Raw genomic sequence first — 18,145 nt, forward strand, 5'->3', positions numbered from 1 at the left:
TCCCATTAAAATAAGCAAAACTTTGAGAATAAAAATTTTGATGCTTGTCATTTGTTGTTGTTTGCCATCCGGTAGTTATTGTTGATGCTATTTTTTGTATTGTGTGTAACTATTACTTTTTCTATAGATTTCAATTCTCCCAAAAGACTAAAAAAATGCACTTAGAATTATTAGTCGAATGGAAAAGCTCAATTTGTAAAGACATTTCTTCGTATTGTGCGATTAGTGAAAAAAAACGTTTAGGGGTATTACGCAAAACGAGTGATTTGCGGATTTTCAATTACAAATACATTGTTTGTGATAACAAAAAACATGAATTTGACACGTAATTGTTTTGTTTAAATTAAAAATGCTTTTAAATAAATTTTCTAATATTTTTGTTTCATTCCATTTTAGGTTCCATAATGTTCCATGTAAGAAGACGTCCGGCCGATTCACAGCCCCGAAGACGCAAGAAAAAACCTCTGGGTGCCTCAAATGGAGCCAACAATATATCACAGGACCGTGAGGGACCAATGCTGGTTGAGGTCACCCATAGCGGTGATGGAGGTCGACGTATTAAATTAGGAAATGATCCCATTGAGGTAAGTTGTTTAATGAAGAGTGCATAGATCATCTATGGGAAATGTTGACTTCCAAGAGGTTCTTCAAAATACCTTGTATAATTCTATAGGATGCCGTGAATTAGACCTGCTACAATAAAAGAAAATATACGATTTGGTAGAAATCTTTGGATAAGACATTACTATAACAGATTTTAAATAACTTTTTAACTTGAAACAATAAGTCTTGAAAGGCAATAAGTGCTTAGTTTCTCTTAGACTTTATAGACACGAGGGAGGTGTGTCAGAGATCTGCAAGAGTTCATTTTCTTTTGCTTCAGCTTCACAAATTCATAGACTTTTTATTTTTTACCACTGATGTTGCCCTTTTAGTTGTATTGATTGCTTTTTATTCGTTTGCTTGCCTTTCGAGTGGCATAAACATTCACTGCACTTTACTCACGGAAAACATTCACTGCATTTGCAGTGTATTCATAAACTCTCTGCATTCAGAAGTAGAAGAGTTTAAAAGTATGACAGAAAAGTAAAATGTTGTTTGTTATTAAAATGCTGCGTTTTAGGCGAGGGGAGAGATATAATAGTGTGTATTAATACGATCCGATACATTTGCGAATGGCACGAGTACCCACCACATAGCAAGAAACGACAATTACTAAACGATTACTAACAATCATCATCAATCCCACGGCAGCGGGTTCTTTCGTACCGGATTGACCCTGAACTACACAACATCATCGTTCCGGCCAGCGGCTTCCACCTCAGTGTACAAATGTTTGTATTTGTTTCGTTTTTCTGTGTTGGGACCAGCATATCCCGGAATGCCTGCTCCGAATTCTTTTAGTCCGTGCCGGGACAGAGGAAAACCCAGGAACAATATATTTGTGCTGGGTTTGTCACATCCGCATCTTCACCCACATCCAGCCTTCGGTGAGATGCAATAGATGTCAGGAGTGGGAGCATCTAAGGGGTTGCTCTGGACTTGTCCACGTGAGGGACTACGACAGGGACTATGTTGCTGCATGCTGTGTGAATACAGTTCCAAGTGAGTCGTCATCGGATTACGAAACTCGCTCGTCGTCTGATATTGAGACTTCCCCGCAGTCCCCTCGACAACAACCGCACATGCAGCCTTTAACACCAGCCGTTGTTGTCCCAATTCCGGAAAATGCATCCTTTTTACAATTTAATTGCAATGGACTCCGAGGTAAGGTCGAGGAAATAGTAGATTTCATGAGTCGTAGGAATATTAAGGACGCTGCGGTGCAAGAGACCAAGCTCAACAACAACTGTAGCTTACAACGTTGTGATGGTTACAACGTGCTAAGGAAGGATCGCACCAGAAGTGAAGGTGGGGGATTAGCTTTCCTATTGCACCAGTCTGTCCAATACAGACCTATCTCGCTTGAGCCTGTCTCTAATGACCCGTACATGGAATGTATGGGGGTACCAGTCAGGTGTGGAACTGCCGAGAAAGAAAGCTGATTGGCCGGGTTTCAGAGAGTTCACCAATCACCGCTTCAGAGAACTGCCCAATCCTTCTGATGTTCGGGTAGCGGAAAGGACGTTCCAAGACATCATCACTGCTGCAGCCGCTCGCCATATCCCTGCTGGTCGAATATCCGAAGTAAGACCAAACTTCCCAGCAGAGGCGAGGGGATTAGCAAATGAGCGTGATGAGCTTCGCCGAACCAACCCCAATGACCCCAGAGTCAGGGAGCTGACACTGGAAATTAACAGGCTGGTCGGCGAGCATAAGCGGAACAAGTGGTTAAATCATCTGAAGAGTTGCAACATTGGAGCCGGTATAGGTGAATTGTGGTCAACGGTTAAGTCACTCTCGAACCCTAGAAGTATGGAAGATAGGGCCTCAGTCACGTTTGGCGACGTTACGTTGACTGACCCGAAGAGGTGCGCAAGTCATTTCAATCGACAGTTTGTCGAGCACTCCGAGTGTGACAGGGCGAAGAGTATTACGTCGCATCAGATCTTTTCCTGCCGAGGCGTAACCACCACAGTTTACAATGGATGATGTTGCCAATGCCATCAGGAACGCTAAATCAGCCAAAGCGTTGGGACCTGATGGAATCTCCATGGTAATGCTGAAGCAGCTGGATGAGCCGGGAGTGGAGTATCTCACTAAAGTTCTCAACTTGTCGCTATCCACCCTCATTGTTCCCGAAGTCTAGAAAATGGGCCGGTTGGTCCCACTACGGAAGCCCGGCAAGGATGCCAGCAAAAGTGAATCGTACAGGCCGATATCGCTTTTGTCGCCCGTAGCAAAGACCCTTGAGGCCTTAGTCCTCCCCAGTATCAGAAATAGCTATTAAGTTGCCGATCATCAGCATGGATTCCGTAAGCAGCACAGCACGACAACTGCGCTGCCCGCCATTACCACATATATTTGTCAAGGACTCAACCAGAGACGACCGTGTGATAGAACAGTGATGGTGGCGCTTTACTTATCAAAAGCCTTTGATACAGTCAGACACTCCACGCTGTTTGAGGACATTGAGCAGACAACCCTCCGGCCAAGCTTGAAACGTTGGATAGTCAATTATATGTGTGGACGCCAGTCGTACGTGGAATTCAGGAACAAGAAGTCCAAACCCCGTAGAGTGAAACAGGGAGTTCCCCAATATGGGGTGATATCTCCGGAACTGTTTAACCTCTACCTCTCCTGTATTCCGCCCCTACAGACGGTATCGAGATCGTAACGTATGCGGATGATTGCACGATCCTTGCGTCAGGTACCTATCCTGATGACATCTGTGAGAGACTGAACAAGTGTTTAACCTATCTTACCACCTTCGAGGAATATGCAGATTTCCGCCACAAAATCAATAGCCACTCTGTTCACCACATGGACAGCGCAGTTTGGAAGAGAATTGAATGTCGTGGTCGACGGTAGCAGAATTCCGACCACAAACTGCTCCAAAATTTTAGGGGTCACATTCGACACTACTTTCAAGTTGTGCGCGCACGCCACAGCTATCTGCGACAAACTGAAAAGTAGGAACAAGGTCCTAAAGTCCCTAGCAGGCAGCACTTGGGGTGCAGATAAAGAAACCTTGTTGACCACATATTTTTTTATCGAATCACCTTATATGTAAGATTTTATCTAATCATAAATAAAAACTCATAAAAATATGATTCAGAGACCCTACACCACTGTGAATATGTAAAATATAAATCGGAGCTATATCCAGATCTTAACCGATTTTGATATAATTTGGCAGATTTATTTCCAGACCGAATTCAGTCACACATTCCAAATATCATTGAAATCGGACTTATATAGCGTGTTTGGAGCAGGAAATACGCGAAATCGGCCGAAAATATATGTGGGTGCTATATCAAAAATCTGAACCGATTTCGATATAGTTTGGCACATTTATTTCTAGACTGAATTCAGTCGCACATTCCAAATTTCATCGAAATCGGATATATATAGCGTGTTTGGTACAGAAAATACGTGAAATCGGCCGAAAATATATATGGGAGCTATATCCAAATCTGAACCGATTTCTATATAATTTGGCAGACTTATTTCTAGACCGAACTCAGTCAAACATTCCAAGTTTCATCAAAATCGGACGTATATAGCGTGTTTGGTGCAGACAATACGTGAAATCGGGCGAACATATATATGGGAGCTATATCCAAATCTGGACTGATTTCGATATAATTTGGTACATTTATTTCTAGACCGAATTCAGTCACACATTCCAAATTTCATCGAAATCGGACATATATAGCGTGTGTGGTACAGAAAATACGTGAAATCGGCCGAAAATATATATGGGAGCTATATCCAAATCCGAATCGATTTCGATATAATTTGGCACACTTATTTGTAGACCGAATTCAGTCACACATTCAAAATTTCATCAAAATTGGACGTATATAGCGTGTTTGGTGCAAATACGTGAAATCGGGCGAAAATATATATGGGAGCTATATCCAAATCTGAACCGATTTTCACCAAAAGCAATAGCGTTCTTCCTATGGCTAAAAAATTCTAGTCCCCAATTTTCAGCTGAATCGGACAAAAAATGCGACCTGTACGTTGCGAACAAAAATACATGGACAGACGGACGGGCATGCATAAATCGACTCAGAAAATGATTATATGTACAGTGTTGGTCACAGAATTAGCACACCCCTTTGAGGGAACATGATTTCAGTCAGCTAAGAGTTTTGATAGGGCAAATTGAAATATTTTCGTAAACAAAATCCCTTTCTATAATGTATTTAACAGATTTAATGATATAAGTGAATAGTATTATCAGTGGTTTTTTGAAAATAAAAGTTTTGTGAAGACGCCCAAATTATCAAGGGGACATATAATTAGCACACCCTATGATTTTTTAATTTAACATAATTAATATACAAAAATTAATTTATATTGAAGTTATTCATATTCAAAACGCATTGAAGAAATCATTTTTTGAAAGAAAAAATAATTTATGACCCCGGACTCTCCAAATATATCCCAATAGCGGACCATTTTTCGTAATGTGCACATAAACGTCAGAAAGTCGCCAAAACATTAAAAACGAATGTACAATTGGATCTGAATTATTGGAATTGTTAACCGATTACTGAAATTTAAATATAAAGTGCAAAAACTTTTCAAACAGTGTTTAAGGTAGATGATTCATTCAAGAACATTTTCGATTTGGAACGGGTTTATAGAATGAATATCAATAAAATGCACCCTTATGTAAGGAAGGATCATCTTATAACACCATTTGTTATTCAAAATTACAAGTCTGAATAACACCAAAGACCTTTCACTACAAAACTGTCAACAAAGCGCTAGGTGAACACGTAGCACATGAGTATGTTTAAAGGTATAACCCCTTTCTAACAATAAAGGAGTTTGAGGTTTGCTGAAATTGGTCAGAATCAATGAAAGTGGGCATATACTATTCAAGATAAATGTTTTCTGGATTATTGATTTTAAATTTAATCGTTTTAAGCTCCGGGAACTTATTATCTTGCGGTCTCACTAGACTATCTCCAATTTGCCTTATGTTTACAAAATTATTGAAATTTGCGTAGGTCCCATAGAGATGAACATAGGTTTATCGTGGCATACATCACGACATATCGGTAAAATTCAGTCCAGATGGATAAGTATTTATATATTCAATAGCTCAAACCATCATATTACAGTTTCTTAATGAAAATTTTTGTTTCAAACGGATTTTACAGATGCACACTGCTGGTGAGTACATCCCACTATTCGCAAATTTACAGAGATGAACAAGAATATGATGTTTTATTTGATGTTTCTATGAACTACTTGCCTCATTGAATTTGTTTACATGTGCAAAAATCGATAAAAAACACTAAAAAACTGAAATTTCCATCAGTCCTTGGGACCCAAGGTGTACCCCATATAATTCCCTTCTGACACTGAAATTTCGGAGACTGGTTTAGAGTATAACTAGCAGACTGGAACTTATTCCTAAACGAATGGGATTTAAAACTGAATATGGACGAACATATTGAAACTATTCACAATATTAGTGATTCTTTTAAGGTGTGCTAATTACGTGTCCAGTGAATTTAGGACATTTTTTACATTTTTGGGGGTTAGTCAAATTGACAGTTATGTTTCAGTTTCTGTATTGCGTTGTTTTCTTTAAGCATACTACTGATAATATATTAGTACAAATACTTTATTCAATACAACTACTTTTGAAGGTTTTTTAGGCAAAATAAATGTTGATAGTGGGGTGTGCTAATTGTGTGACCAACACTGTATATCCTCAAAAGGAACTACGGGTCTATTTCGTTTCCTTTTGTATGTTACATACAAATGCACAAAGACATAATACCCCTTACCACTGTGTGGTGTAAAATTTTCAAAGTGGTTTGCGCGCAAGTGTTTTCAATATTTAACTGGAATAAACATTATTATAATCCTTAATAGACAAAATTTCATTCAGTCGCGCAATAGTAGAGGTAATTCATACATTTAAAATTCATCTTAAAGAACAAGTAAAAAAGTATCAGTCGGCATTGCCGACAGAGATATACCCTCAGCCTGTGTATATTGAAACAATTTTTTCCCAAAAAACGCATGTATTTAGGGAGTTTTAATAATTTTGGGCGTTTGAACTGACAAAAATGTTGATTAGGATTTAATATCAAAAGTTTTGCGGAGGAGATACTAAAAAGAATGGATCTCCAGCCACTACATATGGTACCATAGGGGTTTTTTAGAACTACAGGGATGTTTGCTCAAGAAGTATGAACTTGCCGCTGAAACAACTTTTACCATCGCAATTGAGGCAGCAATGCAAGTTGCTTCAACAAAAATCAAAGTGATTCGAAAGCAGGTCTTAAAGTGAACATGTATCCGAAATTTTGAGTGGGAGGTACCGGATGGAGTGGACAAATATAGTCCATATTTGAACCTGATCTGTATCTGGTAGATATATTAGGATGTGTAAAGTATGGACCAATTCGGCCACTCTCTTCAAGAGTTATCGTACGCAAAATTTTTCCGAACATTTTTGAACTTTTGTGGGGGAGGTACCTGAAGGAGTGGACCGATATGGCTTATCTTCGAACTTAAACTATGTTTGGACAAAATATTACTAAGGCCAAACTTTGGACCGAATCGACAGACCTGTTCGAGAGTTATTTTGCCCTCCAACCTCCTCACACGGTGTCATAGGGGTTTTTTTTGCAACTTTCAGGCTATTTTCTCAGGAAGTGTGGACTTGCCCCTGATGAAACTTATACCGCCGTATGGAGGGCAGTGAATACAAGTTGCTAAAGCAAAAATCAAAGCGATTCGAGAGATGTTCCTAAACTGAACTTTTCCTAAATTTTGTGTGGGAGGTACCCGACGGAGTGGACCGATTGTGTCCATATTGAAACCTGATCTAAGTCTGGTACACGCTCCACGATGGGCAAAGTATGGACCAAATCGGTTACACCCTTCAAGAGTTATCGTGCGTACAAATTTTCCGAACATTTTCGAACTTTTGTGGGGGAGGTACCGGAAGGAGTGGACCGATATAGCTCATCTTCGAACTTAAACTAAGTTTGGACAAAATATTACGAAAGCCAAAATTTGAACCGAATCGGTTCATCCCTTCGTGAGTTATCGTGCGCTCCAGCCAGCCAGACAGACAGACGGACGGACATTGCTCAATCGACTCCAAATTGTCTGAAACACATTTCGTCCAAACATACTTGGGGTCTAAACCCATTATTTCGATGAGGCACATTTTGCCCGTATGAAAGTGTATATACCCTTCATAGCCTAAAGGCTGAGGGTATAAATATGAACAATCGCCGTTAGTCGTGTCAAATCGTTTCATGGAACTATTACGTCCACCATTTCCGGTATTTTGCTTTTCATAATCACAATTTTTAAGTATGGCTGTAAGTTGACTGTTTTTTTTAATTGTTTTTATTTTCGTTTAATAATACATCATTTTCTTTTTTCCAGGTCGGTTCGGCTAACACAAACTGTCTGCAACTATTTGGTCCCTCAATACAGGCACGCCACTGCCTCATATCATTGGTGGAAGGTGTCTGCACGGTAACACCACTGCATGCCGATGCTTTGACATTTGTGAATGGACATCACATATCACAGCCGACAATATTACATGTGAGTAAATATCAATAGTCATTTCGAAAATCTCTCTTGAAAACATATCTCACTCCCCTTTTGAGTGTGTGTCTGTTGTGAAGTGAATTATGGTATTATCTGTTGGGTGGGAATAAAAAATTTTATTGGGTGTCAGCAGCAGCAGCAGGAGCAACACCGAAGAAGTGCGAATGACATCGTTGGCGAGAGGGTTTAAGTGATAAGTGAAAAGCCGTGATGTCACCGTGCATACCTGTGAATATTGTGGTGTGTAATGTGGCTTTTTTGTAAATCCTCGTGTGTGTATCGTGCGAATGCGTGTGAACATTAATTTTATATAAACGTTAAAAGCTTTACATCATTTTACAAATATTGCATAAACTTCGGCACTTCGAAACAAGGCAAAAAGCTATAAAAACAACGGGGAGACAAATGGGGATATTTATTTAATTTAAGCAGTGGCATATTTGGGAGACATGTATGAAAAAAAATGTTGTAATAACTATCAAGTGTTAAAGAAATGACAAGCGCATGCTAATGCCGTTTCTAAGAATATATACCTGTCGATATATTCTTAGAAACGACATTGCATATTTTTAGGCTAATAATAAATACCTGCAGCTATTCAGGTTATGGCTATTCATATCTTTCTCGGTATGTCCTTTAACCTTTGATATTTGTTTTTTTTCGTAGTAAATTCAAATTATCTTTATCTTTTCCTTCCGCCTAAATTAATGTGTGTCCACGCATTGTCCCACTTATGTAGATGGAATGTTTAATTGTTTTGACATTTAAACGTATTTGTAACATGCAAGCAAGCTCCTCCCTTTGACGTTCACAGTTAAGTTCATGGCCATTAACTCTAATGTGTTACAATTTGTCAGTTACTTATATTTAGAATAATGTGAAAATGGGGTAATAGTCGTGCGTCATTTCTTATTTGGAAGATAATTGCTGGAACGTTTTAAGGTCATACAAAGATCGAATGGCAACCATTTTTTTCTTTTCTTTTTTCTGTAATTAGGCTTCATTACAGGAAAATCGTTATCAAATGTCATATGTGTCATATATTAGATAATAGCTTTAGATAATAAAGATGTTTTTTCTAAAAATTATATTTCGTTGCAATTTGAAAATTCAATAAAATACAGCGAAATCTTTTAATGCTCATTTCTACCTTCAACCTATCTAAGTATTAGCTATATTATATTAAACTGCCAATCACATCGCAAGCAAAAAATTACTCCATTCAACCCAATTCCTGTTTCAGCAACCCACCAACTTATCTTCCTCAATTTGTCATTTGGAAGTAATTAAAGAACAATTAGTCCTAATTTTCCTAATTCACTTCTTAATATTGACTTGTCTTTACTTATTTTGTTGTTATAAGTAATTATCGATTCCATTTTCCATTTATTACATTATCTTCCCTCCATCACGTGCTTTACTGATGATAATAAGGCCACAATAAGAATTACCAAAATTAGAAAAAAATCAATCAGTGTATTAATATGATTTATTTTGACAAATCCATTAATTTATTTATCTCTGATGAAAAAGTAAAGAAAAATAACGATAAGGATGAAGAAAATCAGTAAGAAGTAATGAGGCGGCTAAATACCCTCAGCCTATGACAGTACAAAGTGGAATAAGAGGAGTGATGTACTCGTAGCTAAAAGTTCATAAGCAGTGGGCCTAATTATTCCACTGACAGACCCAATCAACACAAACAAGAACACGAAATTCTTCTTCTATTCGAAGAGTATCACATTGGCGGGCAAACATTCGGGACATTATCGAGAGAATTATGGAGAATAAAATTACAGCGTTGTAACAAAGACCACCAATTATACAAAAATAGTGTTAGAGCTGTATGTAGGAAAGACCCTATATATTGTGTAATTTTGGGAAGTATTGGTTTCCCTTTTGAGAAGGAGGTAACTGAAGGAATGACCCGACGGAGTCCATCTTGAAACTTGGTCTAATTTCATGAGTCATTACCTTCAATAATTACGTTGTTATCAGAATCACAACTAACTAACTTCGATGAAAATTTCAAAACAATTCTCAAACAGCCCTTAAATTGCAGTTAAGGGAAAATTTTGAACTTTTGTGGTGTAGGTACCGGAAAGAGTTTTTTGATATTAAATTAAATTTAATTAAAATTAAAATTCGATTAAAATTTAATTTTGAGAGAAATATCACTGGATCAATGTCAGTTACTCCTTTCGATAGTTATCGTGCCCACCAACCATTGGACACCGTTCATTTTTTTAGGATCCAGACGCATAGTCTCGCCCACGAAAAACATGATATGTCTGTAAACAGGACCAAAAGCTGTACTTTCGATAAAAATTTCAAAACGATCCAGGAATAGCCTTTAAACTGAACATAACGGACATTTTGGAACATTGCACAGTGGCCAATTTTCAGAAAAGCCTGGCCAAAAATCGATGAAAAATACATAAATTTACACTAAATAGTGTCAAATATTTTTATAGGATCCCACTGCGTGTTATATAGTTATGAAAAAATATATACGTTTTTTGTTTAGTAAGTGGGCAAAAAACCAGGTCAAAGTGACCCTATTTGGAAGTTTTTTTTTTTCTCAATTTTTAAGTTGTTTATAAAACCATGATAATATCCAAAATAAACAGCGGGTTTTAAATATTTTCTTGTAATTGTAATGAAAGGTATGTGAAACGTATTTACAATGTTCAGCATTGCCAATGAAGCGAGCGTTTTTAAAAATTGATGTCCGTACTTGTTGATTTTTTCAAGGTAAATTTTCAAAATAAATTAAAAAAAAAGTTGTGAGTAAGATGGAGTTGGGTTGTGTATCTTATCATTTCATAAAAAGGGAAGAGTTTTGTACCAATTTCCATCGAAACATCCTGCACATATTTACACTTTTCGTTTTTACGTGGCATTTTGTCTTGCAGATATGTACAGATTTTCTTTGATCCAGAATGTCAGAAAATAGTGTAGTGTCACTTTCTGGCGTTTGGGTATAATTTAGAGTTTTGAAGTATTCTATAGTAAAATTTTATGGCGAACAAATTTCTAGAATATTTTGATCTGATTCCATCACATTTTATAGGAGATTTTAAAGATTTGTGGAAAAAGGGACCAACAAGACCCCTTTATGACTCGCACGAGGGTTTTTTTAAGAAAAATATTCCTCACATTCTTGTCAGTAAAGTTGCCAAATACATTATATACCTAAAGTGCAAGGATCTCAACTCAAATATTTTCAAAACTGTAGAAATGGTAGAAGTTTGCAACCCCATTTTAGTTTCTTGGTTTTTTTTTGACGCCATTCTTCTAAAATGATGCTTTGTATGACAATTTTGCCAAAAGTCGCATGAAGTACGCCCTTAACCCTAAAATGTGTTTATAATTTTGCATATTTCTGGAGTTTAGGTAAGATATAGAGTTTTGGTGTACGAGGGCAGTTCGGAAACTTCTTAGCCTAGCACAAAAAGCGCGGTATAAACAGAAAAAAGTTAAGTGTTTTGGAAACTTCCATCTCTGTTATGAACACATGTTAAATTTTGTTTCGATCTGGCAACTCCTTCATATAGAAACAGGTGTTCATAAAAGACGCATCGTATTCTAGGACCCATAGTAAAAATTGAGGGTGAACAAATTTGTAAAATATTTTGATCTGATACGATCACATTTTATAGGAGAAGTGTTCAAAAAGTCCCCTTTAATGACCATCTGAGGGTTAAAAAGTATGAAAAATTAAACCACCGACCCGAAAAACATAAGAACCCAAGGTTAGGTCTAAATCCATTCATTTTTAGAGTTTTGGCCAGGTTTTTCGTAAAATTGGCCACTGTGCATTGTGAGGAAAGTACACAAAGGTGTTATCCGATATAAACCTTCTTGGAACTTGATGAACATTCGGAAGAATTATTACTCAGTGCAGTTTATTCAGTTCGTAATTCATCGTTCACATCAGTCATTTTAGTTGGTGCTGGTAGGGGTTTTAAAGCTTTGAGCCATTATCTGCTGCTCCTGAAGTATTGACTTTCCCGAAAAAATTGTATTTTACAAGAACTGTCTTCTGTAAAAAATTCGAAAAATCTACCTGCAGTAACTCTCAGGCAAAATTTCAATTTCCCATGTCTCGGATTCGAAATTTTGTCTGGGAGTTACTGCAAGTAGAGGACCAATATAGTTAATATTCGAACCTAATATAAGTCTGGAAGAAACATTACGATGTGCAAAATTTGGGCCAAAAAGGTTACTGCCATTTTAGCGAAAATAAATTGAAACTTTTCTGGGGGTGGTACCCGAAGGATTGGATCGTTATGGTCCGTCTTCAAGCTTAATCTAAGTTTGGACAAAATATTACGAGTTGCAAAGTTTGGACCAAATCGGTTGATCCGTTCGAAAATAATCTTTCGCAGCAGCCAGAATGGCGGAGATGACTGAATCGACTCAAATTGTCTAAAATGGATTTCGTCCAAACTTACTGAGGATCTAAAACCATTATTTCGATGAAGCATATTTTCAATCATATCATATCTCTTTATCATATTTTTTTAATTTTTTTATTTACATATATTACATCTTGCATATAAGGTGATTCGATAAAAAACCTCACGCATATAAATGTTTTAACAATTTTTTAAGTCACTATAAGCACATATACTGAACATAGCAGAGAGAGGTTGTCTCAGTTGCCCTTTTTGCGGCAGGAGTTGTTAACCCACTTCTTGAGGATTTATTTGACGTTTGCCCTATAAAATCGGAGATTCATCTTATTTCCAGTGGATCTCAAGCAACCGACAGCTTTTGGTTAGTCATTCAGAGCTACAGATAGTTTTTCAAAATCCGTTTCGGGTTTTAGACATCAGAATAAACTCGAGAAGAACTAAGATGGCACTAGAAAGAGAGAGTTCCAGCTTGCATTGCAGATGTTTGAGATCTGCTTTAAATTTACCAGAGGTACCACACTCCTCTCAGTGAAATGATGAAAAAACGTCGGGTTCTTGCATCCGTCTGTTCCTTAATCTAATTTTTACCATTGGTGATGGATGCTTTTAATTCAACATAATTGCACATCAAATTCTGCATAAAGAAGTGCTGAATGTTTTGTGATTTAGTCGAGCCATGGAGCTCATCTTCCATACTGAACTTGGGATGACCTTTACAACGAACAACAACGCCTGTCATTTAGCAGGTATTCACGCTTCTTGTATCGGCAACACACTTCATTGGCAGCGGGTTCTTTCTTACCGGATTGACCCGAAACAAAAAAGTGTTTAGGACAGTGGCAGCCAACCCAGCATCATATGCTTCTACAACAACAATGGATCCACAAATGTTGAACACATCTAACACATACTGGAGACATTCTGCAATTGTTTGGGCTTTTCCATATTTCAATTTGAGCACAGCCAATTTAACTTCTTTAGATTCATTATTGAGAACCAGGGTCTGATATTCAAAGCTCTCAATGTGTCTTTCGTCAAAGTTAATCGTCCAGATAAAGCGTGCTTAACAAGTACTCCATCACTGCAACAGCTTCCTTGTAGATAGCCTTGTGGATTTCAATGCCCTCAGCGGAAAGTTGCTGCTTTGTATGACGACTGCGTTCAGTTGCTCGTTGATTTTGCATTGACATCCTCCCAAGAACTATCACTGAGTTGGTAAGCGTGGACATAGTCGCTTCCATTGTCCTATTTCGCTGGATGGAGAGTTGGTATTGGCACCAGCAGATTTGTCGAAATTCCATCATCCTTGTATCCACCCTCATTAGCCTAAAGGCTGAGGGTATAATTATGTCCAATATATATTGCAGTTATTGTAAAAATAAATATGCAACTAAATTCTTACCATTTCGCACTGAGCTAAAAATGAAATCTGGATGCACTATGTGGATGTGAGAATATTATTAAAAATATTAGAGGATTCGTGGTAAATAATTTTTATGTAGGTTTGGTGATTTTAGATTGAGAGTTATAAAAATTAAATAATTTATAATAAAATACATTTTCTTTCAAACCCTATGACAATATTTGCCACATTTTCCTCTAATAAAAGGTGTGTTCCCACGCTATATAAGTACATCTACAATTTGCGATATTTTTGTTTTGCTCTATCGATGTATTTTTTGCCTACTATAACAAGAATTAGTTTTTCCCATAATTTCCGTTTCAATAATTTTCCCTCCCATTAAAAACAAGTAGTTTCACACACAAATCACATATCTCATCAAACCAATACTGCTGTTGAATGACATAACGTTTATTATCTACTACCTAAACAGTTTAGCTTTGAAAATCGATATTTGTTTTTTTCCCATAAATTTGGTTTACGGTTCAATGATCTTGGAAACAACAAAAACAAGAAAAACAACAAAGCAATTTCAGCAAAATAAATTAAAGAAAATTATAAATTTTTGCTCTAATTTTGAAAAAGTGGGACATTTTTTATATATGACAGTTACACATGGAGAAATTGAAAACTAAAGTTATTAAAGTAAAAAAATATATGAATTGCTATGTTTTGACAATTTTTTCTTGCAGTTTTTGGAACAGGGGATTCCAACAAATGCATGTATGTATGGTGTATGCCGGTGTACTATGTAAATTTGTCGGCAAATTTAAACATACTTCACGAAATCGTCACTTCACGAAATAACCTAATTTTCTATATCCTCGTCACATAAACTGGACAGTGTTGTCTTATTTCTGCTACTCACTGTTAATGGTCAAAATAAGCTTTTCACAAAAAACAAATTTTCTAAATTCTCTAAACAGTGTATTTTGATAAGAGCAATATTTTTAACATCTTCAATTCACTTTATGTCTCTACAATTATGTATTTTTTAATAATATTTAATTAATATTTTCTACTGGGCTTTACTTTATCACTTTTAGATACAATTTATTCTGTTGAAGTCTAGGTATATTTTTTAATTTTTTTCTAATCCCCCAATTAAAAAAGTGAATTTAATTTAATAATACTAAAAACTATGACTCATTGTTTAACAAACAATGCAAAGTAGAAAAATTAAAATACATTTAAACAATTTAATCGGCATTCAACAAAACAAAAACGCACAAAAGAAATTCCAAAATAAAAACAAAAGCTTTAAACTTGACTTAAACGAGGGGTGGCATTTATTTAAAATACAACACCAATAACACCACCAATCTATAGATGCTGAGCGAGGGAGAGCCAGAGCAATAATAGCCAGCCAGCATCATACGTATAATCGTCAAACATTGATGAATATTTTGGAGCTTGTTTCATCCATCCATCGCATAACCCATGAGATTCTATCGTAATTAATGAATTCAAATTCAAAATCAAATGTTGTTTTGCATTTCTCAGTGATTGTGAGTAGGGGAAAAAGAGAGTTCGAAATCAGCATCGTCACCATCTACATAACATTCGTAGAGAAAAGAGAGAGTGGTGGTATAATAAGTTTGGGAAGGTTAAAATATTTATATATTTATATATAATTTAGAAAAAATGTTTTATAAACTATTTGGAAGCCATCTAAAAATAATTTTCAAATGGTTAAATCGAATCGAAAAAAAACACATTTTGATCGTATTGGCTTCCCCTAGCAAAATGTCTAGCCGCTATTAACATTTCAACACAATTCGAGAAGTGGCCTTAAAACTGGATGTAAGCACAAAAGCTTTGAACTTGAGCGGAGGAGGTATCTAAGTCCCGGTCTACACTAGCGTGAATTTCATTAAACAATTTCATGCAATTAGGTGTTCTTAAATCGAACTCCCCACTACAGCAATTTTATGATTTTACTCTACTATGGACGTCGATCTAGAGACGCATAATTTCATATCAAAATTTCAGTGAAATTACTGTAGTGTGGCCCGGGACTAAAGGATGAACCGGCATAGTTCATTTTGGAACTGAATCTAATTTTCTTTTCAAATATATCGTGCCAACAAGCTTTTTTAGTTGGCCACCGTATGATTTCTGATGCATTTTGTGACAAACTTATGCTTGGTTTACATTTACGAAATCCACTCGATTTCAACTGTCAATTCCTTTACGTATACGTCAAATGAAAACTCATCTGAAATCCTTTGGATTTCGTTTGACGTTTAATCAATGGAATTGACAGTTGAAATCGAGTGAATTTCGTAAATGTAAACTTGCTATTATTGTTTTAATAAGAATAAGAACAACCAAAGCTGAACATTTCAAAACAATCCTTTTAGTTGGTGCCGCACAGTGGCTCAAAATCATTTTTTCCTGGTCAAATCTCTGTAATTGAAATTTAACAAATTTAAATTTTGTTCCAGAAATTAAAAAAAAAATCTTGGGTTTCCATAAAACTCATATAATTGATATAAAAACATATATATTAAAAAAATCCATTTTTGTAAAAAAACTAAAATGTACGTGAAATAGGACACCCTCAGGCATCATTCTGCGAAAAAAAATAGCTCACTTCGTGTAAACGCTAAGGTAATTTGCGTATTTTATTTCTAAAAATTGGAAAATTGTCAATATAACACGCCACGCCCACACTTACCAATATTTTGACCTAATGTTTTGTATTCCTTTGTTGCAATAGGTTTACTATCCCGTATAGAAATTAACAATCGGTGTCGACAAAAAATTGCTAGGAAAATCGATTCCTGAACTGTTGTGTGACAGTATCCTTTTTATACCCTACACCACTTTGTGGTAAGGGGTATTATGTCTTTGTGCATTAGTTTGTAACATGCAAAAGGAAACGAGATAGACCCATAGTTCCTTTTAGGGATATACATAGAATCACTTTCTGAGTCGATTTACGCATGTCCGTCTGTCTGTCTGTCCATGTATTTTTGTAAACAAAGTACAGGTCGCATTTATTGTCCGATTCGCATTAAAATTGGGGAAGATAGTTTTTTTGGCCAAAGGACGAAAGCTATTTATTTTGGTAAAAATGTGTTCAGATTTGGATATAGCCCCCATATATATCTTCGCCCGATTTAAGACATTTGGTGAACGAAACACGCTATATATGTCCGATTTCAATTAAATTTGGAATGTGGGACGGAATTTAGTCTAGAAATTAGTGTACCATATTATATAGAAATCGGTTCAGATTTGGATATAGCTCCCATATATATTCTCGGCCGATTTTAGGTATTTGATGCACAAAACGCGCCATAAATGTGCTATTTCAATAAAATTTGGAATGTGTGCCAGGATTCGGTCTAGAAATAATTGTGCCAAATTATATAGAAATCGGTTCAAATGTGGATATAGCCCCCATATATATTTTCGCCCGATTTAAGGCATTTGGTGCACGAAACGCGCTATACATGTACGATTTCAATAAAATATGGAATGTTTACCGGGATTTGACCTAGAAATAAGTGTGCTAAATTATATAGAAATCGGTTCAGATTTGGATATAGCTCCCATATACATTCTCGGCCGATTTTAGGTATTTGATGCAAGAAACGCGCTATATATGTCCGATTTCAATAAAATTTGGAATGTGTAACGGAATTTGGCCTATAACTAAACGTTCCAAAATATATCGAAATCGCTTCAGATTTTCATATATGTAGCTCCGATTTATATTTTACATATTCACAGTGGTGTGGGGTATTATATAGTCGGTCCTGCCCGACTTTGATCCTTTCCTTACTGATTTGAATTGATGAACATGTCAAAACAATCCTGGAACAGGTATTTAACTGCACTTAAATGCATTTTTTAACTTTTGGTTGGGAAGTTCCTTAAGGAGTGTGCCGAAAAATTCTAACCTAACCTATGTCTGGAAGAAATATTTTGGTTCAACGACGACAAACTATGTCGTTGTAATAGGGATCGCGAGGACCATCTGATGCAAAAAATTCAAAACGATGCGAGACATGTCCTTAAACTGCACATGTGCGAAAACGTTTGAAATTTTGTGATGGAGATAACCGAATAAATGGACCAATATGGCCCATATTCAGGTCAATCA

General features: G+C 36.4%; 1 protein-coding gene and 1 long non-coding RNA gene across 14 annotated transcripts in view; one reads left to right on the forward strand and one right to left on the reverse strand.

Moving 5' to 3' along the window:
* The window catches only part of cno (adherens junction formation factor afadin), a 267,454-nt gene that overhangs the window by 222,748 nt on the left and 26,561 nt on the right, over positions 1–18,145 (forward strand). For 11 of the 13 annotated variants that reach the window (XR_012410245.1, XR_012410244.1, XR_012410246.1 and 8 more), the window contains 2 exons: positions 397–584; positions 8,038–8,202. Coding sequence is in view for 10 of the 13 variants with exons in the window: in XM_073967792.1 (XP_073823893.1) it covers positions 397–584; positions 8,038–8,202 (353 nt within the window). In the remaining 3 variants the exon portion in view is untranslated. Of the gene's footprint in view, positions 1–127; positions 326–396; positions 585–8,037; positions 8,203–18,145 lie in introns of those variants that run through there. The other 2 variants (XM_073967888.1, XM_073967871.1) reach the window with 2 other exon arrangements.
* On the reverse strand, positions 12,721–14,422 carry LOC141394065 (uncharacterized). The gene is made up of 2 exons (XR_012410247.1): positions 14,032–14,422; positions 12,721–13,962 (listed from the first exon to the last, which is right to left on the reverse strand). It is a non-coding gene; the product is annotated as an uncharacterized lncRNA (long non-coding RNA).

Source organism: Musca autumnalis, unplaced genomic scaffold (genome assembly GCF_047663935.1).
Source record: "Musca autumnalis isolate F117 unplaced genomic scaffold, ASM4766393v1 scaffold_1, whole genome shotgun sequence".
Classification (NCBI taxonomy): domain Eukaryota; kingdom Metazoa; phylum Arthropoda; class Insecta; order Diptera; family Muscidae; genus Musca; species Musca autumnalis.